The sequence below is a fragment of the Bos grunniens genome, chromosome 16 (assembly GCF_055505025.1).
Source record: "Bos grunniens cultivar Pamir isolate PY7600 chromosome 16, Bosgru_T2T1.0, whole genome shotgun sequence".
Lineage (NCBI taxonomy): Eukaryota > Metazoa > Chordata > Mammalia > Artiodactyla > Bovidae > Bos > Bos grunniens.
The window spans coordinates 24,388,750-24,414,068 of record NC_141180.1 but is presented as its reverse complement, the minus strand read 5'-3'; the positions used below and the strand labels follow the sequence as shown (position 1 = coordinate 24,414,068).

Below are 25,319 nucleotides of genomic sequence, written 5' to 3'. Positions count from 1 at the left end.
CCAGAGAGGTCAAAAGAGTCATTCATAAGTGTTAGTAGTTAGGATGTGGGTGAGGCTAGATATCCAAGTTCCAGATTGGATTGGGGAGAGGCTTGTAAGAAGCTCTGTGAGTGCGTGTGCATGCACATGCATGCACAGCCCCGTGTTTTGGTGGAGGGGGCAGGGGCTGAAACTTCCAGCTTGCCGGAGAAGATGGGGCCAGGTCCTCTGAGATTTTGATGACTGTAATTTTCTCGGACTGGAGAAAGGCTGAGATGGAGTGAACAGAGCGCCTGCATTCTCTAGTCCCTCCGGTTAACATGGATAGATATCAATTCAACAGCCTGTGAAAACCAAAGATGAATGAAGACAGACATCAAATTCCCTGCTTGCCACAGCAGTTGCTGTGCTGAACCGATGTACCATTCCCTGACTCATCCCCCCCAAATTAGGTTAATGTATTTCAGACTGGCTAAGCGCTGTAGAGAGTCCCTATGCCGAATCCCCTGGGGAAGGACCATACTTAGATCTTAGAGGCATATTAACAGACAGCTGCAGACCAGGGCACTTTTTTTTTTCCCCTCTGTGTGAAGAGGTGCCAGATTTCTGAGGCACTGGTGTAATCACCCAGATTCCCTCTCCCCGTCTGCTCAGCGCCCTCCCTCCCCTGCGGAGACTGGCTGTAAGCTCCAGAACTCTACCTGTGGCCGCACTCTCTGGGCAGCAGTTGCTGGTACATTGGTCCCGCAGCACAGACACCTCCCTCTCCAGCATCTCAATTCGGCTCAGCAGCTCCTGTAGCACCTGGGCCGAGCTGGCACACGGGCAGGCCTTCTTGGGGAGGTTGATCCTGTGCGTGAAGGTGACCTGGCTCTCGTGGTCTGAGGTCTGGCCCGTGTACTCCGTCAGCACCTCGTCTTCGGTGCTCACCTCATGCTCGGCCGAGGCCTCCAGCCCTGAGGAGCAGAGGCTATCCAGGGGCACGTTGATGTTGTACACGTGGTTGAAGACCACCGGCTGCTCCTTGCCAGATGCGTTGTAGCTGGCAGCGCCTCCTTCCTCCTCCACCGCTGGTCTCTGGACCCTTCCCATGGTGACCTCCAGCTGACACTCCGAGGGCTTGAGCAAGGAGCCCAGAAGGATCAGGTTGATGCCAATGAGCACATTCTTCAAGACCACTGTCTCCCTGTCTGCCCCCATCCTCTCAGTAGAGCTCCGGGTTCAAGACTAGCCTGCAGCAGAAAGCATGGAATATGCAAGAGAAACCACGGGATGAACGAGATGGCCTCTGAGACCTGCCCCTGGGCACAGTGCAATGCACAGTCCCACAAAACTAAAGGATAGCACTGAAGCTTTTTAAGGGGATGTTTGGGAAGTGACTACCAGGGTCATGAAAGCCCAGGGCCTTTTGTCTTCTAGAGAAATCCCTGAGAATGGACGCTGCTTCTGCAGTAAGGCATTTTGATTTTCCAAAAGGTTTATCTAGAACGTATGAGTCTGGCCCCTCATTGGGCAGGTGGTTCCAACAAAGAGGACCTGCAAGGACTCGAGACAGGGGCTCTGTGGTTAGGAGAACTCAGAGCTTCATTTCACTTCTGGGTGAGAATTAGGATGCTGGGTACCATGAAGACAGGCATACCCTCATATTTCCCCAGATGTGTATTAGGATGGGGCCCCGCCAGCCACTTCAAAATAACTTGTAAACTCAAATACAAGTTGACTTTAGAATAACCAAGCAGGCAGATAATCTTATTCCAGGTAATTGTGGTTGTTAATAATCCTTGGGTACATTTGTGATTATCTGGAACTGTGTAAGCTGAACTTTTTTTTAATCTTCTCATTAGTACAGTCCCAGTGCTTCGTGACCGCAGGGTGCCTTTCTTCCGAGGTCCTGTTTGAATTGCTAAAATAATGAATTAGCTCCTCTGCTGGTTACCTAGTCACCAAGAACCAGGAAGCATGATAAATTTACTACAATGCAAATCAGTTTTACAGAAATTATATTTCTTTTGTACTCCCTGTGTAACAGAGAAAAGAGGCTTACAGACTTCGGTTCTAAAGGTAACGTTAGAGCTAAGAAGATTAAGGACAAAGGAGCAGAGTGAAAGTATATATATGAGTTTGGGAAGAAGGCAATGAATGACAGCTAACATCAACTGAATGTATACTGCGTACAGACTGTGCTGTGCACCTCACGTGGGATCTTACTGGACCCTCAAAACAACCTTATGATTGAATGTTATGATTGTCTCCATCTTGTAATGGAGTGAATTCTGCCTAGAAAGCTTAAGATTTGAATGCAGATCTGACTCCAAAACCTGTGTTCTTAATGGCTATGCTCCAGTGCTTTTCCTGAAAAGAATGTTCAGTTTTCTCTAGTCTCTGATGGAAATTGTGTTAGTTCTGGGATCTTCCCGAGAACATTGAGATTAGAAAGTTTTGCTAGGACTAGAGCCAGTTTCTTCCTCCACGAAGCATTCTGCTCTCACCTTTTTATTCCTGTTCCATTAGGAAGCTAAGGAGCATCCCCAGCACCGGCTAAGTTCATCCCCAACTCCTTAGAAACCCTCTCTGAGAGCATTTACCACACTAGACCATGAGTTTCCTTTGCTTCTGCCCCTGCCAGCCCCACCTCCTACCTCCTCCCACTGGACCCAAACTGCTTAGTCAATTTAGGTCAGACCACATCTTATCCATAGACTTCCCAGGTGACTCAGTGGATAAAAAATCCATCTGCCAATGCAGGAGACACAGGAGACGTGGTTTGATCCCTGGGTCAGGAAGATCTCCTGGAGAAGGAAATGGTAATCCACTCCAGTACTCTTGCCTGGAGAATCCCATGGAGAAAGGAGCCTGGCAGGCTGCAGTCCATGGGGTCACATGACTGAGTGAGCACGCAGCGCACATTTTAGCCACAGTATTTAATATGTGTGTAAGACAGCAAAAGTGCTTAATGCCATGGTTGTTGAATGAATAAGTGGGTGGATACATGGATGGATGGATAAACAGGTGAATTAGTGAGTAAATGCCCGGTGAGAAAAGGCTGAATCATTCTCCAAGTCACTTGATATCTTTGCATTATCCTCAAGTTATTCACTATTCTCTTCAATTGCGGTTCAACTGGACAATTTCTGAGGGTTGATTTTATTAAGAGTAATCTATATTAGTGACAATTATGAAAACCATTTCCAATATTACATTTTCTATGTTACATATTAGACTAAAATCTTCATTTCCAATATGAAGAGGAAGCAGAGCAGAGTAGAGCTATTACCATTCCAGACTCTAGAGCCAGACTGCCCGGTTCTTCCCCTATCCTAGGACTCCCTTGAAATCACTGGAACATGTGAGAAATCCCCTCCATCATTTGACAGCAGAAAGTTCAACCTTACCATGCCCTGATTCAAAGAAGTGTGAGGTTCCTGGAATGATGGGAGAGGTGGCTATCCCCTGGTTACATCAGATGAGGTGAGTTAACCTTAAGGATAGATGGAGTGACATGTCTGAACCAAACTGCCCTCATGACTCAAAGCTCTTTCCAAGCCCTTCTATCTGAGGCATTACTAGGCTTCCCATTTTCAGATGCTCTAGGCATTGCATCCTTGGAGTGGCATCTGCCCTTATATCATTGAAAGCTTCTGATAAAAGTAATTTAACGTACATTTACACTTACATTTACACTTAAGGCTAAGAGTCTTAGCTACCTCATTTGCTAAACTAGAGTTGGATTGTCTGATCCATGTTGATATAGCTGAACAGCTTTTTTTCCTAAGAATTGTAATTATCATGTAACACCCATAGCACTTAACATAGCTTTTTGCACAGAGCAGACACTCAATAAGTAAGTGAAAGAAATGAAAAGGAAGATCAGTGACAGGAAAATTAAAAGGGAAAAACATTAGGTGCCACACCTAAGTCTAAAGCAACAGCTACAAAATTATATGTAGAGAGAAAAGTATAGCTTTAACTGTGAAAAACGCAAGACTTTCGTCAATAACCAAACTGACTATGAATTAGTCAACAGTGTGATTTTTTGTTACTTCCAAAACCTTATTTAGACTCAGGCTTTATTTATTTATTTGTGTATATATTTATTTACTTACTTATTGAGGTATAGTTGATTTATAGAGTCAGGCTTCATTAATTGCAATACAGACTATGGGACTTTCTTGATGCCTAAGTGGATAAAGAATTTGCTTGCAGTGCAGGAGACACGGGAGACACAAGAACCCGGTTCTATCCCTGGTCAGGAAGATCCCCTGGAGGAGGAAAGTGGCAACCCACTCTGGGATTCTTGCCTGAAAATCCCAAGGACAGAGGAGCCTGGCAGGCTGCAGTCAAAGGGTTGCAAAGAGTCCAGTGAGCAAGCACAGATGGACTAGGCTGCTGTTGTTTAGTCACTAAGTTGTGTCTGACTCTTCAGCCACTCTATGGACTATAGCCCGCCAGGCTCCTTTGTTCATGGGATTTTCCAGGTAAGAATACTGGAGTGGGTTGCCATTTTCTTCCCCAAGGGATCTTCCCAACCCAGGGATCGAACTTGCATCTCCTGCTTGGCAGGTAGATTCTTTACCACTTAGCCTCCTGGGAAGCCCAGACTAGGCCGAGCAGGGGGCTGTTTTGTTCTGTCCTGCACTCACTGTTGATGACTTCTGGGTGGTGAGGTTGCTCAGTTCAGTTTAATTCAGTCGCTCAGTCATGTCCGACTCTTTGCGACCCCATGAATCGCAGCACACCAGGCCTCCCTGTCCATCACCAACTCCCGGAGTTCACCCAGACTCACGTCCATCGAGTCAGTGATGCCATCCAGCCATCTCATCCTCTGTCGTCCCCTTCTCCTCCTGCCCCCAATCCCTCCTAGCATCAGAGTCTTTTCCAATGAGTCAACTCTTCGCATGAGGTGAGGTTGCTGAAGGTACTCAAATTCCTGTCATAGGAGAGGGAGGAGTTTAGCATTCTTGTCCAGGGAAGTGATAGCTCCGGAGATATTGTTCTTTTATCATTCATTCCTTTGACAGATATTTATTGAGGACCTACTATTGCACTGGTTCTTTATTCACAGAAGTTATATTTAAGTGTGTGTGTAGGGGGAAGGAGTGGTAGGGGGAGGGCAAACAACACATAAATACCCACAGTTATATTGTGTATCATATGTAATATATGATACAGTGCATATTATATGATACTTCAATACATGATGATGTAACATTCATCATGACACTGTGGTATGTCAGCAAGTGGTAACTGCAGTGGAGGAAAAGAAGAGAGAAGAAGGCAGAGGAGGCACCAGGGCAGTAGAGCCACATGGATATCTTATAGCACCTGGCCAGGGAAGGCTGGTCCCAGGAGGTGACTGCTCAGCAGAGACCTGAAGGAAGTGAGTAATGAGCTTAGCAGACGGCTGAGGAAGAGCGTTCCAGGCAAAGGGAATATCAAGGATGAGGGCCCTGATGCAGGAGCTGGCTTGGTGAGTTTGAGTGACAGTGAAACTGGAGGCCAGTGAATGAGCGAGCAGCTGGGGGGTGGGGTCAGAGAAGGAGTCGGGGCCAGATCAGAGAAGGCCTTGTGAACCATCACAAGGACCTGGGCTCTTACTGTGGGGATATATATGGTCGTTGTTCTCAAATGCATTTACATACCAGTGTTCTGATGACCTAGTCCCTATCTTTGAGAAACAACTGGCCTTGTGAAAGAGATGGAAAGACAAGAAAATATAATGCCAAGGCAGTGTGATCATTATCATGACCAACAAACACACAAAATGCCCCTGAGAAGGCTGGAAGTGACACAGCAACTTTGCCTGGGGCACAGGGGGAAGCTGAGCAGAGGGTGGTGGGTGACAGGCAGCGACAGTTGCCAAGTACTTCTGGCCTGCCTTTCCAGACACGTGGCAGGACTACTCCTTCCAGGCCTGTGTTTTCCCGCCCCCTGTTGGTAAGGTGAGGCCATGTCACTGGTACTGGCCAATGGTTGTGAGAGGAGCTCACAGGGATCACTTCTTTGGCAGGGGGTCATTAATTGCTGACCGGTGGCTTCCCAGGTGGCTCTGTGGTGAAGAATCCACCTGTGAGTGTAGGAGACACAAGAGACTTGGGTTCAATCTCTGGGTCATGAAGATCCCCTGGAGAAGGAAATGACAACCCACTCCAGTATTCTTGCCTGGGAAATCACATGAACAGAGGAGCCTGGTCAGCTATAGTCCATGGAATCATGGCAAAGAGTTGGACATGACTAAGCGACTGACCACTACCCTCTAGAGCTTTCTTCTTTGCATTGATGATGCCTGGCAATGTTCAAGATGGTGACTGCTTTCTCCATCTGAATGACTATGATAAAGGGTGTCCTGGCTGGGCACAGTGGATATTCAGTGCATAAGAGAGAAATACACCTTTGGTTTTTGAAGCACAGATTTTGGTATGACTTTTCCTTACAGCATAACTTGGTCTATCAGATGATAATGTGGAACTGGAATTTAATAGCTGACTCTTTAGGTGGGGAAGACAGAAATTCATTATAGACAAAAGAAATTGCATTTGCCGAAACTGATAAATGCACAAATATGACTTATTCAAGAAACGCAAATATTTGAAGGGCTGTTCAATGCTTCAGCATTGGGCTTTTACAAAGCAAAAGGTCCAAGGGAGGTAACTTCCCCCAGATGGGAGAATCTACAAGGAAAAAGATTTGGGCTCCATGTAAAGAACAATTTTTCTAATACTTGGAGCTATTGGGTTTTCAGGAGAGGGAGTGAGTCCCTGGTCACTGGAGGTGTTCTAATACAAGCCCCAAGACTGCTCAGTGAGAATGCTGAAGATGAGCTTTCAAGCATCACATGAGAGATTGGACTAAAATGAATGTTAAAGACTTCTGTTTCCTGATGTTTTATGAATTCATGGTCTTATCATCCTTTGAGAAGTCTACCCATGATAATACTGTATTAGTTTCTTAGCTGTCATAACAAATCACCACAAACTTGGTAGCCTGAAGCCATAGAACTTCGTTCTCTCACAGTTCTGGAGACTAGAAGGCCAGAATGAAGATGTCATCAGGGTTAGTCCCCTCTGAGGCTCCGAGGGAAAGTCTATTTCATGCCTCTCTCCTAGCTTCTGGTGATGGCGGGCAGTGCTTGGCATTCCTCAGCGAGTAGATACATCTCTCCAGTCTCTGCCTCCATCCTCACTTTGCTGTCTGCCTGCATCTCTGTGTCGTCATGGGGCCATCTTCTTTCAAGGACATCAGTCATCTTGGATTAGGGACTCATCACTCCAGTATAACCTCATCCTAACTAATTACATCCCCAATGACCCTATTTCCAGCTAAGGTCACATTCTGAGGTACTGGGGTCAGAACTGCAACATTATCTTATTTGTGGGACACATTTCAACCCATAATACATACCAGTAATGAACTGAGTATTTACCAGGCACCAACTTAATCATTTTCCTTATATTATGTCATTCATTCCTTACAACAACCCTATATGCTAAGAGGGGTGACATTTAGGAGTTATTTAGCAACTGGCATGGCTCAGGCTTCCCAGGAGGTGCTAGTGGTAAAGAATCCACCTGCCAATTCAGGAGATGCAAAAGATGAGGGCTTGATCGCTGGATCAGGAAGATCCCCTGGAGTAGGAAATAGCAACACACTCCAGTAATCTTGCCTGGAAAATTCCATGGGCAGAGGAGCCTGGCAGGCTACAGTGCAAGGGGTTGCAGAGAGTCAGACACAACTGAGCGCAGAGCCCATGGCTCAGGCAACAACCAATCCAAAGGGGGCACCCATCATCAGACCCGCTCTAAACGGGTTGCAGAGCAGGGCGCTGTGTTGATTTCAGCATGGTGGTAGGTCCTCTTTCAAGTTCCGTTATTGGGGATGAGGAAAATGAGCTCCAGGAAAGGCCGAAGAATGTGACCAAGATTTCACAGCTAATGGGCACAGGAGCCAAGGCTGAACCCAGATCTTGCTGACCACGGTTTGTACTCTTAGCTGCTGTTTCTTTCAGGCAGCTTTAATTAGCAGCCGCATAGCACTCTCATGAAAAGACTGAGAGCTCTTACAAATCAACACTCTCTTCTCCCAGGATCAGATTTAGGACTTACTGACAGCGATGACTTTTCGCTTAATGTTTTCTCCACCCAGTCCAGGCTACTACCCCCAGAAATTGCCTTAGCTTCTCCCCCTGGAGGGAAAGCTTGTCTGCTGGCTCTTTATTTAAAAGGGCCCAGCCTCCATACTGTCTCAAAGAATCAAGAGCACTGCTAGCTAAGCCAGTAAACCTTGATCCTAGAGGGGTCGGGAGACATTTTTTGCACTCACCCTTTCCCAGGACAGTTCCCACCAGCCATCAGTTACAGAAACCCAGGGCTTGCCCTGGCCCCCTCTGGCTTTACTCACTTCTCTGAGCTCTCTCTGGCTGGTCCCCAGCCCGCTCAGTCACAAGCTATTGTTAACTACCCTGAGGACCTCTCTGCTTCCTCTTGTGTCTCTATTTGCATTTGACTGAGAATGCTTTCTGAGGGCAGGCAGAGAGAGGGGGTGGGATGGATGGAATGGGAAGCTTCACTTTTTGTCATTTCTTCTGAAGCCTGCTGGAGGTGGGAAGGGAATGAATCTTATGCTTATATAAAGCTTACTTAATAAATGTGCCCTAAGTTTTGCTAAGCTCATTTCACTTAATAATTATTTCAAAGTGGCTTTCCTTTCTTGTGTCCCTGAAAGCTTCCCTTTCTGGCTTCCTTCTCTACCTTCATCTCCGTTTCCTCTGGAGCACAAGGAATGTTGACCGTTCTGCACGTGGTCTCTTTCCATAGCACTCCTTAGCGATGCTGCTGGGCAGATTTTTGCAACTAACTTCCTACGAGGAAGGCCTGGTCTAATCCTGTGGTGTATCCAAGAATGCCACGTTCCATGTGTTGGTCTCATTTAGAGGGGTTCTGCCTGCTCTAAGACCTGTGGTCTGGCTTTGGTGTGAGGTGGTGGCTGTACCTCTAAGCTAGATGCAGAATCTCTGTCACCACAAGCAGCTGAGGAGACTGGAGGCAACCAGCAGAGCCCCTCAGGGGCTCCCTCACTCTCTTCCTATCTCTCAGGTGAGTCATCCCACTACAGCTGTAAGACTCCAGGATACAAGCAAAACCAGTCAGAGGATGAAGTGGTGGGAGTGGCGGGGAGGGGAAGAGGTGGAAAGCAGAGAAGATGGGGAAGACGAAATAGCAGAGTGCCAAGCTGGAGAGAGAAGCAGAGAGAGTTCTACAGGTAGCGGGAGAAAATGTCAACCTGAGGGACAAGATAATACATTTGGGGTTCGAAGATGCACTAACACTTGTAAGCAAGACAGGTAGCTAAGGACTCCCCAAATGAGAGTGCAAGCGAGTATTGCAGCTATTCAATAGCTCCACACCCAAGAAATCCATGTGATGCCATTGATTTATTTCCTCCACTCCAGCCTCCTTATCAGTATAATTATCATGGAGCACCAGAGGTGTTTCTGGGTCATGTGTAAGAGGTGATATGGTCCTGGATGGTCCTCTAGGCCCAGGGGATACCATGTTACTGGGGTGTGCCCTCCTCTCTGGGTGGCATGTAGGGAGAGCTTGGGTCACCCGGGCTTGGCTAACTCTTACCCTAGCTAAAATTTTTCTTAAGTAGCTTTTCTTTCCCTTGGCCTCCTCCAATGCCTTCTCCCGGCTTTACTTCTTCACATTGAAGAACTTTGCTACTGTTATAGAAAAATATTCCAGGAGCCATCACCTTTACTCAGGCTCAGAGGAGAAAACCGGTCTCAAGAAGGTGGGATGTAGGGTGGGAGGAAGGTGGAGGAGGTGATGACGAGGGAGAGAAAAAGCCACAAGTCACTCACGTGGAAGCTATGCCTTTGAGTTTTTTCATTTTTATTTCCTTCTAGAACCACAGAGGAAGTGAAAGGGACAAACTCAGGTTGAGAAACTTCAGAAAAAATAGGAGTGTGTAGGTTGTTGGGCAGGTAAGGAGAAGTGATCTTCTGGGGATTGGCGGCCAGTGCTCTGTTTAGATTTTCTAGCTTCCTCCAACGTTAGTCTCCATGCTGTCCCTGGGAGTGATTTATAAGCCAGAACCATATCTGTGAAAAAATGACAGTCTTTTTTGTGCTCTTTTTTTTTTTTTTTTTTTAGTTAGTTAGAATTAGTTTAAAAATAGTTTCCTGCCTGCCTTTGGGATGCTCTGTCACTTGGAGGAAGAGGGTAATTATGAAAGACGAGGGTGTAATGTGATTACAGCCGGCCCCATTGTGTCAGTGGAGGAAGCGTCAGGGCTGCTGGGAGGACCGGGCCGCTCGTCTCCATCAGCACCGGGCCTTTACTGGGCTTGTCAGCTTTCTGAAAAGAACCTGAGGGCAGAAAATTCCCTGCAGACAGGACTCTGTGGCTGGCCCAGAGCTGTCAGGAAGGACAGGTGCAAGGCCAGGCGTGGGTGTCGTCTCCCACCAGCACTGGCCACCCCACCCCAGCTCCTGAACCACTTTCCCTGATGGACCCCCTTGAGGGGTCTGCAGGATGGGTCCTTGGTTCAGAATGTGATACAGCCACATTTGTTTTCTGGCACAAATGGTCAGTCTAGCATATTTGTGTATGTGCGTCCCTGGGGGGTAGAGAAACTGCACTGCTGGATTGAGAAATCTGGCTTCTAGTCTTGTCCTCAGCTCTGTCTTGTACCATCTGTGATAATTCCAAGTGACCTGGCCTCTCACAGTGGTTCCTTCTTCATCTGGAAAATGGGATCCTGAATATCCAGGAAGATAGTGACAAAGTCCACCAACCGGAAGCGAATGTGAGGCCATCCTGGTTTGAATCCCTGCTTTACAATGCAAGGGGCAAGGCTGGGCAAGTTTTACCCCTGGGGGAGCCCCTGGTCAGCTGCTCCCAAAAGGAAACAGGGGCTCCCCCAGGGGTAAAACTTGCCCAGCCTTGCCCCTTGCATTGTAAAGCAGGGATTCAAACCAGGATGGCCTCACATTCGCTGATGGTGGAGAAGGCAATGGCACCCCACTCCAGTACTCTTGCCTGGAGAATCCCATGGATGGAGGAGCCTGGTAGGCTGCAGACCATGGGGTCGCTAAGAGTCAGAAATGACTGAGCGACTTCACTTTCACTTTTCACTTTCATGCATTGGAGAAGGAAATGGCAACCCACTCCAGTGTTCTTGCCTGGAGAATCCCAGGGATGGGGGAGCCTGGTGGGCTGCCGTCTATGGGGTCGCACAGGGTCAGACACGACTGAAGCGACTTAGCAGCAGCAAGGCTGATGGTATGCCTTCCAGGTTTTCCCATGATTTTTGGTAAATAGAGATCCCATTTAGGTGAAAATTTATTCAATTTTTATGGATCTCAGAGAATTCTAAGCATCTGTAGAACATTCAACTACATACATACATACATATATATATTCACACACACACACACACACACACACATATGGAGAAGGGCAAGGCAACCCACTCCAGTATTCTTGCCTGGAAAATTCCACAGACAGAGGAGCCTGATGGGCTACAGTCCATAGGATCACAAGGAGTCAGACATGACTGAAGTGACTCAGCATGCATGCACAGGTGTATACACACACACACATCTATATACATATGGCTTCCCATGTGGCTCAGTGGTAAAGAATCCACCTGCTAATGCAGGAGATGCAGGGGTTGAGGGTTTGATCCCTGGGTCAGGAAGATCCCCTGGAGAAGGAAATGGCAACCCACTCCAGTATTCTTACCTGGAAAATCCCATGGACAGAGGAGCCTGGTGGGCTACAGTCCATGGAGTAGCAAAGAGTCAGACACAACTGAGCATGTGTGTGTATGTGTGTGTGTGTGTGTGTGTGTGTGTGTATATATATATTTATATATGTAAAATAGTGTCCCATTTAATCCTCAAGACAAGCAATAGGATTATTCCAGTTTTATAGACCAGCTCAAAGTATGGGAGTGATTTGCCCAGTTACACACAATGAGTTAGAGCCGAGTTAAATGCTGAGTCACATTTCCAGACTCTCAGTTCAGTCATAGATGCCACAGCCTCCCTCCGCCAGCCACCTTTGTCCTTTGGAAATAGGTAGGATATAAATAATGAATTCCCAATTAATCTCCACCATTTTGGTTTGGAAATTCTTCCAAGAGCCTGACCTTTTGCTATCATTAATATCTATTTTTCATTTGTGTTTCTCGAGCTGGGAGAACAGCATGTCACCATTTGCTGATCAATTATTCTTCTTGAACAGTCATCATCCTGATTTTCATCTTTCTCTTCTTTCCATTTAATAAAACTGCAACGCAAAGTCTCGTCTAAGAAAGGTGACCACTCAGACTGCAGCCCAAACCGATACTCTTTTTTTTCTTGCCCAAGATACCCCTTAAAACAGATGGAGAAATTGGTTTAGAATATAAAAAGTGGTCTCTGGCCTCATGGGGTTTATAATCTAGTTGAGAAGACTAGGCTTATACATGTGAAACTGAAGAACAAGGCAAGGCTGTTCACTGGTACTGTTGGTCACTTACAGTTTAATATATGCTCCTCACAGTGTGGGAGAGGCAGTGGCCCAGGCTGCACAGAAGGGTGGTGTTGGAAAGTGGATGAGTTGTGGGGAGTGAGTGGGGAAGGGAGCAAAGTGCACAGCACAAGCAGAGTTGATTGAAGTCTCAAGGCTAAATGCAAGGAAGTTCTACCTCTGAAGGGACTATCTTCAGTCTGCAGGAAGGTTTAAAATCAATTAAAACTATATTTTGAAAACGTATGACAATAATCCCTCCATGTTCTGTGTGTGCCTGAGAATGAGGGAGTGCCCATGTCCCCTGTCTCAGTAGTGCTTCCAGGGCCAGATATTCAGGTGGTCAATTCAGGGCCAGGCTAATTTATGAACGTGTGCTCAGAACATCTTTTTGTTCCCCCTATTAAATGTTTTATTTTGTATTAGGGTATAGCCAATTAACAATGTAGTGATAGTTTCACAGGTGAACAGTGAAGGGATTTAGCCACACATATACGTGTATCCTTTCTCCCATGAACTCCCCTCCCATCCAGGCTGCCATATAACATTGAGCAGAGTTCCATGTGCTATACTGTGGATCCTTATTGGTTATCCATTTTAAATATAGCAGTGTGTGCACGTCCATCCAAAACTCCCTCACTACCCCTTCTTCCCAGCCTTCCTCTCCAGCAACCATAAGTTCGTCCTCTAAGTCTGTGAGTCTCTTTTACTCTTTTGTAAGTTCATTTGTATCATTTCTTTTTAGATTCCACATATAAGGGATGTCATGCAATATTTTTTCTTCTCTGTCTGACTTACTTCACTCAATATGACACTCTCTAGGGCCAACCATGTTGCTGCAAATGGTATTATTTCTTTCTTTTTAATGGCCGAGTAATATTCCATTGTGTATATGTACCACATCTTCTTTATCCATTCCTCTGTTGATGGGCATTTAGGTTGCTTCCATGTCTTGGCTATTGTAAACAGTGCTGCAATGAACATTGGGGTGCCTGTTTCCTTTCAGATCATGTTTTTCTCTGGATATATGCCCAGGAGTGGAATTGCTGGATCACATGGTAACTCTATATTTAGTTTTTAAAGAACCTCCATACTGTTCTCCGTCGTAGCTGTACCAATTTACATTCCCACAAACAGTGTTGGATGGTTTCCTTCTCTTCACACCTTCTCTGGCATTTATTGTTTGTGAATTTCTTGACACTAGCCATTCTGGCTGATGTGAGGTGATATCTCATTGTAGTTTTGATTTGCATTCCTTCAATAATTAGTCATGTCGAACATCTGTTCGTGTGCCTCTTGGCCATTTGTATGTCTTCTTTGGAGAAACGTCTGTTTAGGTCTTCTGCCCATTTGTTGATTGGGTTGTTTGTTTAGATGCTGTTAAGTGTCAAGATTGCTGGGAGAAATATCAATAACCTCAGATACGCAGATGACACCACCCTTATGACAGAAAATGAAGAAGAACTAAAGAACCTCTTAATGAAAGTGAAAGAGGAGAGTGAAAAAGTTGGCTTAAAACTCAACATTCAGAAAACTAAGATCATGGCATCCAGTCCCATCACTTCATGGCAAATAGATGGGGAAACAGTGGAAACAGTGACAGACTTTATTTTGGGGGGCTCCAAAATCACTGCAAATGGTGACTTCAGCCATGAAATTAAAAGATGCTTGCTCCTTGGAAGAAAAGCTATGACCAACTTAGACAGCATATTCAAAAGCAGAGACATTACTTTGCCAACAAAGGTCCATCTAGTCAAAGCTATGATTTTTCCATTAGTCATGTATGGATGTGAGAGTTGGCCTATAAAGAAAGCTGAGCGTCAACGAATTGATGTTTTTGAATGTGGTATTGGAGAAGACTCTTGAGAGTCCCTTGCACTGCAAGGAGATCCAACCAGTAAATCCTAAAGGAAATAAGTCCTGAATATTCATCAGAAGGACTGATGCTGAAGCTGAAACTGCAATACTTGCCACCTGATGCAAAGAGCTGACTCATTTGAAAAGACCCTGATGCTGGGATAGATTGAAGGCAGGAGGAGAGGTGGACGACAGAAGATGAGATGGTTGGATGGCATCACTGACTCGATGGACATGAGTTTGAGCAAGGTCTGAGAGTTGGTGATGGACAGGAACCCCGGTCTGCTGCAGTCCATAGGGTTGCAAAGAGTTGGACACGACTGAGAGACTGAAGTGAAGTGTCATGAGCTGTTTGTAAGAATTATAATTATAAATGTAAGAGTTATTTGTTTTAATGCTTGGACGTTGAAACCACTTAGAAACAAGCAGATCTTAGGAGTAGTTACTTGGAGAAGTTATACTCACCCACATCCAAAAAGACCAGATAATTCATCTCCTCAAAAAATACCTAATGACAGATTCAAATATCAAATCATGCTGTTTCCAATTATATGACATAACTACACTGGAACTGATCCTTCTATCAGGAACTGAATATTGCTTAAAGCTTAGATATCCATTAATTTATCCAGATGACATGTGTGTTGAAGGTGGCAGCTTATTAAAGTTTAGCTCTAGAGGTCTGAAGGAGTTACTTACTTTTAGTGTGCAAATTATATATTTTCGACCATGAAAAAGCACCATTCTGACCCAAAGACTACACACAGGTGAATTCTGTCTTCTAGTGCATGAAATAACATTTTCTAACTGAAATTCGAGGAAACTCTGAGGGTACTAGTATATGGAGCACAACCTACTTAATTAAATTCAGTTGCACACTGATTGCATGCCAGAAACTGGGCTAGGTTTCATCCAAGACATCAGGGGTGAGTTAGAGAAACTTCAGGTAATTCCCTGTGTAACTAGGATGAAGGTATTTATATAACAAGAATAAATAGCAAACCATAATAAGCACCATATCTGAGATATGAAGAAATACTTCTGGGAGCCCAGCAGAAGGAACCATTTCAACTGAAAGACTAGAGAAATCTCAATGGAAAAGGCATCCTTTTAGCTGGATCTTGAAGAATTAGAAAGATTTTGAAAGCATAAGCCAGGGGCAAGGGCAGAAGAGGGCATAGTTCCTAGGGTGGTGGTATAGGGAGTGCTTGTGTATGTTCAGAGTTGAGGGGACTAAGAAGATGTCACAGAGCCTGGATTGGCATCTTAGGATATTTCCTCTGTATTCTGTAGGCTGGTTGAGCCTCAGTGTTTTTTAAGCAGTGCATGACATGATTAAAGAAATCCTTTCACCTCTTCTGTTGCAATTGGCTCCAGAGATGAATTCTAATCTGAAAAACTCAAAAAAGATTTTTTTTTTTGGCTTGTCGTTTATCTTATTTTGCAGCTATTTAGTTGGTAAGGCCCGGATTAGCCTTGCTCATTACTTTAGAGAGTGGTTTTTCAGGGTACATAATTTCTTAAATTCCTTTTCTCTCATTCTCTGTCTTGACAAAATGCATTTTGCTCTCCATTAAGTTAGACTGCATCATCTTTGTTCATTACAGTTAAAAGGGGGCTCCAATGGAATTCACACGTTGTTTTATTAACTGCTAAATCCAGGATATGCATTGCAAGATATTGGACTTTTAAAATGTTTTCAATTTGAATAAAGATAAGAATTGAGCATTTAGCTCCAAGCAGCTGCCTTTCTGACAAATTAAGAATGCAGATGGCATGGAGTTGGCTCTGAGTGTAGCCAGGCTTTGGTAAGCAAAACACAGTTTTGTGGGTTCCCAAAGTCTGTGTATGGACTTCCCTGGTGGCTCAGTGGTAAAGAATCCACTTACCAATGCAGGAGACACTGATTCGATCTCTGGGTCTGGAAGATCCCCTGCAGAAGGAAACGGCAACCCACTCTAGTATTCTTGCCAGGGAAATCCCATGGACAGAGGAGCCTGGCAGGCTACCATCCATAGGGTCACAAAAGAGTCAGACAGAACTTATCGACTAAACAACGGCAACAAAGTCCATGTATGATCCACTTAAGGTACAGAAAAATCTCATAAGAAGATGCAGAATGTCCCTGGTGGGCTGGGGTTGATGACAGAAATAATTTGTGCATGGTGTCCCTTTCTCTTTAATGGGAGTTCTCCTTCCCCAGAGCAACTTCCCTTTCCCCCCAGCCTCTGTGCACATGCCTGGGCCTGCCTTCCTCTTCTGCACACATAATTCTGGCGTTCTCTCGTTTGCCCCTCCAGACCATCTCTCCACTGTTCTCTTCCTGGATCTGATCTTTTTTCCTATAGAGCTTCCTGTTCAGCTAAAGGGGCTCCCCAGTAGGGAGCCTCCACTAAAGCCAGGGGTGCAGGAAGTGCGGTCCTGACTTCCTCCCTGGGAGGGCGTGCGTGCATGTGTCCTAAGTCACTTCAGTCGTGTCTGATTCTTTGTGACCCTATGGACTATAGCCTGCCAGGCTCCTCTGTCCATGGGATTCTCCAGGCAAGAATACTGGAGTGGATTGCCGTTTCGGGAAGTCACCCGCTGACCATGTCCCTCAGCTGAAGGGCATTGGGTCTCTCAAGGTGACCTTCTCTGTGGGACTGACTCTCTTTCCAGGTCCTGGTAACCTCTTTGCCAAGTTCACTCACCTCTTTGGGGACTTAAGGAGGCTAAGAGTTCAGCTTCTACTAATCCCAGATGGTCTGGGTATAGTGTCCTCACTGAGTGACCTGTGGTTATCTGATGCTTGTCTCTCCAGGTCCCCACAGAGTCCTGCCTTCCTGGGAAGGGCTATTTACCCCAGGCATTTCCTCCTGGCTCCAAACCTGCTTAAAACTTACCTGTCCTCTGCGCCTCATTCCCTCAGTAGTCAAATGCCAAAGTAATACAAGATACAGTGTTGGCAATAAATTAATACCTTCTAGAAACCTATTTGGAAGCACGTAGGCCTTAAACCATAAATAACAGAGACATTTTCATTTTAACAACAGCCTTCAACTAACCTAACAGTGGACATGGTTCAGTGTGGTTTCACACTGTAGCAGAGAATAAGATTCATTGCCTGTAAAAGGTTTCAACATTTTTTTTTCTCACACTGATCTTTCTACCTTTCCTCTGTTGAAAAGCACTAAAATGAGTCAGAATGGAACACCTGGCATCTGTGGAGCTCATTACAGTTTTCAAGATGCTTTCATAAGCATCAAACTATGCTTTCAGTTGATCGCTCTATGAATTTTATAAGTATGTAAGGTGGGTATGCTGTCCCATGTTACAGATGAGAAAACTAATGCTTATTCCTATGAATAACATGCCATAAGGCTGATATTAAGAAATTACGTTTTCTGAGGAAAACTTGACAAATTTACCTCTGACAACTTTACAATGTGAAAAGAAATTTGACTCCCATCTTCTTGGGTTTGTTTTCCTGATGGGGAAACTGGAAAAGTATAGTGATGTTGCGTGCATGCGTGCTCAGTCACTCAGTCGTGTCCGACTCTTTGAGACACCGTGGCCTGCCAGGCTCCTTTGTCCATGGGGATTTTCCAGGCAAGAACACTGGAGTGGGTTGCCATGCCCTCCTCCAGGGGATCTTTCCGACCCAGGGATAGGACCCATGTCTCCTGCATCTCCTGCTTTGGCAGGCTAATTAATTATAATAATAAAGTCACGGGTTTATTTATTCCTCAGAGAGAATATATTCTCTGAGTTAAAAAGTAGTTCCAGCCTTATACCTTTTCAACTCTTTGTCCATTTATAGGTGCTGTAGTGAGCAGTTGCCTTGAGTAGGGGTCTTGGGGTGGGAGGTGGGTTGTCATTGATTTTTGGCTGCATGGCTGGGGCGGCGGGGAGGGCCTGGCAGCCAAGGGTGAGAAGAGAATGAGTGGAGGAGCCCACAACGGTTGGGGCAGAGGAAACCTGTTTCTCTCTGGATTTACTCAACAACTCTCCTACTTGAGGGCTGGAGGACTATACCATGAGAGGCTCTTAGATTCCTTAGTGACAACTCAAAAGTGGATCCATTCTCTGGAGTTTGTGATGGGAAAAACCTATCCCTTTGATCCTACTTTGCATTATCACACAGGCTTCCTGCAGGGAAATCATTGTGAAGGAGATCCCCCTGCTGAGCCAAGCGCCAGCCTGATTCAATGGGAAGCCCAGCATTGGCGCACTGTTTCCTAAGCCAGCTCTGAGGATTTTCTATGCTTTATTCCTGTGTGTGAAGATAATGATGAAGTAGGCATTGGCATGCCTTTCTACCATTCTGTAATATTATATTTTCATTAGTCTAGACTCATAAGTGTGTCTAGAATGATCCAAACTTTTGATCAACACGATGAGTCCACAGTATTTTAATCATTGATAGGTATTGTCTTTCTGGACTTTTCCAAACTTTTGATCAGCACGATGGGTCCACAGTATTTAAATCAATAATGGATATTTATTGCCTTTCTGGACTTTTCTTTGAAGACCGAGGATGTGGGACTGGTGGCTGGGTTTGTCCAAACCAGCTGCTTTTGGTTAGGAAGGGAAAATCCTCACTACCCTCACCTTCACATATAAATGCACAACATCAACCCAGGATGTGTGCCTTCAACTGCACTGTGATACATGGGCAGAACTGTTATGAAAAGAAAGGGAGGGCTTTCTCTAACTGGCACTTACATATTTCAGACATATGCCAGGTATTCACGCAAGGGCATTACATATTAACTCCCTTAACCCTCACACCAACCATACAAACTACCATGATTGTCCCCATTTTACAGATGAGGAAACTGAGTCAGAGAGAGTTTAAAGTGACTTGTCAAAAACCGCAAAGCATTTAAAAAAAGGCACCAAGATTCAATTTTTTTTTTTTTTTGTCGAGGGATGTATCCAGTGGGTCTGGAACCCTTTGCGTGAGAGGGAATTTGTGACAATTAATCTCCCTTTCTGAGCTCAAGCAGAACTTATTGTTATACCTATCACAATAGTTACCTGCAAAGTTGTTCCCCTCCCTCCCCTCCACTCCTTGCCCCCAGCCAACAGAGGGTTGGAGGGCAGGTCTATAAACTAGTTCTCTTTGGTCCCAGCATATAGCATGATTCCTGGAGTCTAGTAGATTCTCTCTCTCTCTCTCTCTCTAAATACCTATGTACACAAACACATGATGTGGTTCCAGCCATTCTTACCCACTCAGGTGTCTGCATGTCCCTACAATCTGGTTTTTCCTACTGCCAAAGTTTCTAACATGTTCCTCTCTGCAGTGTCAGCCAGAAGAACTGCTACTGGGAGTGTGTGAGATGACCCCGAGGGGGCCAAGGACACGTTTGCTGCTGGCCATCAGCAGTTTATTGTTCAGGTAATAAATGTGCTGCCCTCCCCTTCCAGGCTCCCTTGCTGATAGCTCCAGGATTGTAGGGCTTCCCCTCACACTTATTTTGATTACTGCTGCCTGTCACATTGTTTCTTATTATTGACCTTGGTGCCTGTCAGACCATTCACACCCCCTAATTGTCTTTACCTGCCACTTGTCCGTCTTCACTGAAAGCCTGGTTTCTCTGATAACTCAGGCCCTAACAGCTTCTCATGGAGTTACTTGATTCTTCTCAGAAGTGAAGGAGTGCTGTGTGGCCTTCTTTGCCATTGGACTTGATGAAGGTTGTCGGCTGTGAGTCGGATCATAGACGGTCCTCTCCAGAGGGCCACCTTAGGGAGCTTTTAGAGAGGGGTCATGGCCTAAGTGGGGGGGAAGCTGCCTTGAAGACAACATCTTTCTGACTTTCCTGCATTTTCATTTACTGGCTTTCTGAGCTTGAGCAAGCCATGTGGCTGCTCTCAGTCTCAGTGTTCTTATCTGTTAAGTGGGAATTATTTATAGTAAGAATCAAGTCTATGTGGAAATACTGCTATGTCCAAACGAATCTTCTAGGTAGAGCTCTCAACTTTTTAGAGGGGTTTAAGAATTGTGTGCTGGCCTCCCCGGTGGCTCAGCGGTAAAGAATCCACCTGCAATGCAGGAGCCACAGGAGATGTGGGTTTAATCCCTGGGTCAGGAAGATCCCTTGGAGAAGGGAATGGCAACCCACTCCAGGATTCTTGCCTGGAAAACCCCATGGACAGAGGAGTCTGGTGGGCTACAGTTCATAGGGTTGCAAAGAGTCGGATACAACTGAAGTGACTTAGCACACACGCAAGAATTGTGTGCTACATAGAGAACACACCTGTGGCTGCCAAGGGGGAAGAGAAGCAGGGGAGGGATGGATTGGGAGTTTGGCATTAGCAGATGCAAACTATTATATATATAAGGGATAAATAACCAGGTCCTACTATATAGCACAAGAAATTATATTCAATATCCTGTGATAAACCATAATGGAAAGAATATGAAAAAGAATGTATGTGAATCACAAAAGAATATATCTGACTCACTTTGCTATACAGCAGAAATTAACACAACATTGTAACTCAACTATACTTCAATTTTAAAAAAATTGTGTCCTGGGTTGGAGAAGTATTGTATCAACTCTGAAGTAAACAGTGGGAAGCTGTTAGCATCAATAACATACAACAAATAAAAAAGCACCCGGTCTCCATTTCTGCACGGACCAGAGATTCATTATTGACCTACAGCCATGGAATTGTGTTTTGTCCTCAGTTGTCCCTCAGCCCCAGCATTTAGATGGGGCACCAGCAGGATAGTGGGTCCTCCCCAGGTGCTCAATTAGTCATTGCTGGATTGAGTGGAACTGAGGATGCTCAGGTGGCAGCGAGTGATAAATCCCCTGGCAGCATGCATGGTGCATCTTCTTGACCCACAAGTATAGAGAAGGACCATCACTTCATGAAGATGATCAACAACCTCCAGGGAACGGTCTGCTCTCCAGAGTGGGCTTAATTAGGATGTAAAAAGAGAACTCAATTGCCTAGGAATTATAAGGATTCCTGGATGATTCCATGGCTATTCCTGGGCTAAATTTCATCCCTGAAACTGGACTTTAAGAAACCAGAGGGACACCAGAGGTCAGAAGCTATTCACCCGGTTACAGCAACCAGACAGGAGGCCTGGGAGGCCAACTTTGGGGGCCGAGGCCAAGGTGGGGCTGTCTTGAGATGGAAAAGCCTGGGGTAGACAAGATGGTGTATCCAGGACATAGTTAGGGTCAACTGAAAGTCACAGAGTTGGATCAAAGCCACTAGAATCAGAAACTAAAGGAGAGGAGATGCATCAACAGAACTAGGTTACAAATTCTAGGTGTCACAGGGCTAGAGTGGGGTATATGCCAGCTAGACACCATAAGCCTTGGGAGTTACAATACCCACACTGATGGCCTAAAGCTAAGCAACGAGTCTGTACTAAAGAAAATTTTTTTCTGATTAAAAGGAAATTGCATATTCATTATAAACTAATCAGAACAGATAATAAAGTTGAATTTTTAATAACTCCACCCAGTAAAAGTCACTAGTATTTTTAGAATATTTTTCCCTAATTTTTTTCTCTGCATGTATTTATATAATTGAAATTGCGTACTATTTGAATAGACACTTTAAGCCAATATATGTCTTGGGCTTGCTATCTTTAGGGATGCACCCCCTGCTGACAGTTCAGGCAGGCCAAGAAGGTAGGTCTAAGGCTGACCAGGGTCCATATCAGCTGCCAAGCTGTAGGGTCATGCAGGTAAGGCAGGTGCCAGGCATGGCCAGGTAGTGGGGGGACTGAGCAGATCCCATCCAGGGGGCAACTACTGTGTTTTTTCCTCCTCCCCGGCACAGAGCACGTTTCTCTGTCTACTGGGAGACTGGGCAAGTGTTGATGGGGTGACTAGCTTCCTCTGCACACTTCTCATTAACATGTGTGTGTCTGAATGCGTGGCTGTTGTGAGGGACATTGCATTTTGGTCCTGATTAGAGTGATGAACAAGGTCTCTTTGAGAGTCTTGAGAAAGATCAGGGTCAGCCCACTCCCAACACTGATTTCTGCTCAATCTGAACAGTAGAGCTCACGGGAGGTGGACCTGAAGCCCTGGAAAAGTTTCAGCAGGGGTGGGCACGCTGGGAGCACAGAGCAGGCACGATGGGTGGGGGTGAAGTCATGAAGTCCTTGGGTTCCCACATGCCACCCTGCACCACTCCCACTATTGGAGGGAGCTAGGAAGGGCCAGTGGCCAAGTTTGAGCGGAAGACAGAAGCTGCTAGCCAAGACAGAAGTGTGCTCAGAGACAGCTTTGGGTGCTTTACTGAAACCTGTGATGTCAGTTCTGGAAGCAGGGTCCTGATTGGCTATGAGAATAGCCTTTGGTGACAATCACTGGGCAGGACAAAGAGCAGATAGTGGCAGCTAGATGTGTCTGCATCCTTTCTGCTTATACATTGCCCACAGCCACTGCCTGTGAATTTGCAGATAAGCTTTTCATCAGCACCCCCTTGGACTGGGGCCTGGGAACACAGGACCCCTCTGACTCTTGGAGCGGAGCTGGGGTCAAGCAGCTGTTATGATGCAAGGAGCTACAGCTTACAAAGGTTCTGTGGCTTTGCAGCACTGGGGTGAGGTCAGGACAGCCCCGGGGTGAACCTCAGTGTTGGCCACCAGTGAGGTTGTTCCAACCACAGCTCATCACTGAGCTGTTGTGGGGTCTTCAATCAACCTGATGCTGGTCTTTGACCCCCCAGAAAGTGCTGCCTAGGGAGCCGGCTGAGATGACCGAGGCCCAGCCTCTGGAAAGTGCAGGGGGTTGCATTTTCTGATTTAATTACCTGGAGGGAAGAGGTCTTTGTGTTTTGGATTCCCTGACTAGCCTGGAGAGGAAACCTCCCCCATCATGCAGGGATGGGCTGAAGGAAAGAGCAGACCTCGCTGGATAAATTAGTAACATGAGGTCTAATTCGCCTTTGAGTGGGCATTGCTTCCTGCTCCTCGGGGCCCTGTTTGCCTCCTGCCTTCATCTGCCTGGACCCCAGGAACCCTTGGAGTCGCCGGGCAGCACTTAGCTGCTTTCTCCTCAGGGCTCTGTATACTTACATGACTCACAGAGATGGTTAAAGAACAGTGTAGGTGCCCTTCTCTAGCTTTACAACAACATCAAGAGAGGCTGCCAGGTTTCCATTTGCAGAACTTAAAAGCCGTAGCACTGACCTGACTCATCTCTGAATCTCCCTGGTTGGATACAAATTGTATAGCCTTTGTTTTTATACTGGAACATTCTGACCCGAGGAAGTACTGTCTCATCATGGGCAATTCAGAAAAGGGGTGTTGAAACACTTTTTTACTCTATTGGCAGTAAAAAAATATTTCTAACCTTGTAACTCAATACATCATATGTAAATCCTATATATGTATAGAACTGAAACCAAATTTCACAAAACAATACTTCTATTTTGACTATGTTTCCATCTACTCTATTATAGAATATATATTCTATCCTTCTTCATTAAGGAAGAATAGGTTGTAACCCACTAAACTGGTTTCATGCTCTATTAATACATCACAACCCACAATTTTGAAATTACTACTTTACAGCAGCACCGTCCAATAACGGTATAGGGCAAGTCACTAATGCAAGGGTTGTATGTAATTTAAAATTTTCTAGTTAGCCACACTAAAAAGGCAAAGATAAACAGGTGAAATTAATTTTAATAATATGTTTATATAGCTAAAATATTATGATTTCAACATGTAATCAGTATTAAAAATGATGAATGAGCTATTTTCCTTTTTTATACCAAGCTTTTGAAATCTATAGGTATTTTACACTCACAGCACGTCTCAGATTGGACTAGGCACATCTCAACAAGTGCTCAATAAGGAGTCATATGGGGCCGGTGACTCCCCTTTTGGCCAAGTTTAGAGGATACTTCAGGGAGGAAGAATCAAGTGCTTATCCTGGTGTTTCTACAGATGTGTGAGATCCTGGCAATACGTTTATCTTGCTGAAGCTGCATTTTCTTGGCACCTCTGCTCCAGCACCAAGAGATATGTTACAGCAAAATGGACTTGGAGTTGGTATCTGGATTTGCTGTTAGAAAGCCTATCTTTTCTGTAGCTTTGGGGGAACATTCAAGGAGAATGGTAAGGGGAACATTATTCTACCTCCTAAGTAAACCTTAAGATGTAGAAGTTGGCTGAATTCACCAAACTGTCATTGAACAGTTACTGTGTATCGACTGTAAACCAAGGTCTCAACATCTAAGTGATTTTGGTGGGGGGCTGTTTTCCTTTGAGCCAGAGGGTGATTTGCTTAGGGATTTTCCCTGCTTTGTCCCTAATGGCCTTTCTTTGAACTCTTTCTGTACTGGGGGTTTTTTCCTCCCTATAAGTCTGCTATTGACCAGCATCTCCTACTCCTGGCATGACTGGGATGAAGACCTGGCCGAGAGATCCGGTGTAAGCTGGAAGACTGGGCTTCAGATCCAACGAAGTTAATTATTGTTGGTGATGACAGCATCTCCAGCTGACGTTGATATCAGCCTTTAAGATGAACGCTCACAACTACACCATCTGATTTAATTTTCACAGCCACCCTGGAAACTGAAATCATTATTATCAGCTCCATTTGATATATGAGCAAACCAAGGCTCAGGCAGGCTAAGCAAAGAGCGGGGAAATGTATCTGTTGGGGGCTTCTTGTGTCAGATTACTTTAGAAATCGCTTAATTAAACAGAGTTAAATAGACTTCTTTACAGAAGAAATTTTAAGAGCCTTTAATATGCTAATGTGATTTGTGAGTCATGAAGATAGGTATAGATTTACAGTACATGTGTAAAGATACACATTATAAAGATAGATATAGAAATTGGAGGCAGCATGATGTAATGGTTAAAAGAATGTATTCTAGATTTGGATTGCCAGATGGAAATTTGGCTCCTCTTGTTGTATGACCTCTCTTGCCTCAGTTTTCCTCATCTGTAGAATGGGCATCATGAGAAGGTCACTGTGAGGATTAACTTAA

At 45.2% G+C, this 25,319-nt stretch overlaps 1 protein-coding gene across 1 annotated transcript in view; it reads right to left on the bottom strand.

Moving 5' to 3' along the window:
* Window positions 1-25,319, bottom strand: part of TNR (tenascin R) — a 487,368-nt gene that overhangs the window by 91,483 nt on the left and 370,566 nt on the right. The window contains exon 3 of the mRNA XM_086342434.1: window positions 681-1,211. Within this exon, the coding sequence (XP_086198560.1) occupies window positions 681-1,179 (499 nt within the window). The 5' untranslated portion in view covers window positions 1,180-1,211. The remainder of the gene's footprint in view (window positions 1-680; window positions 1,212-25,319) is intronic.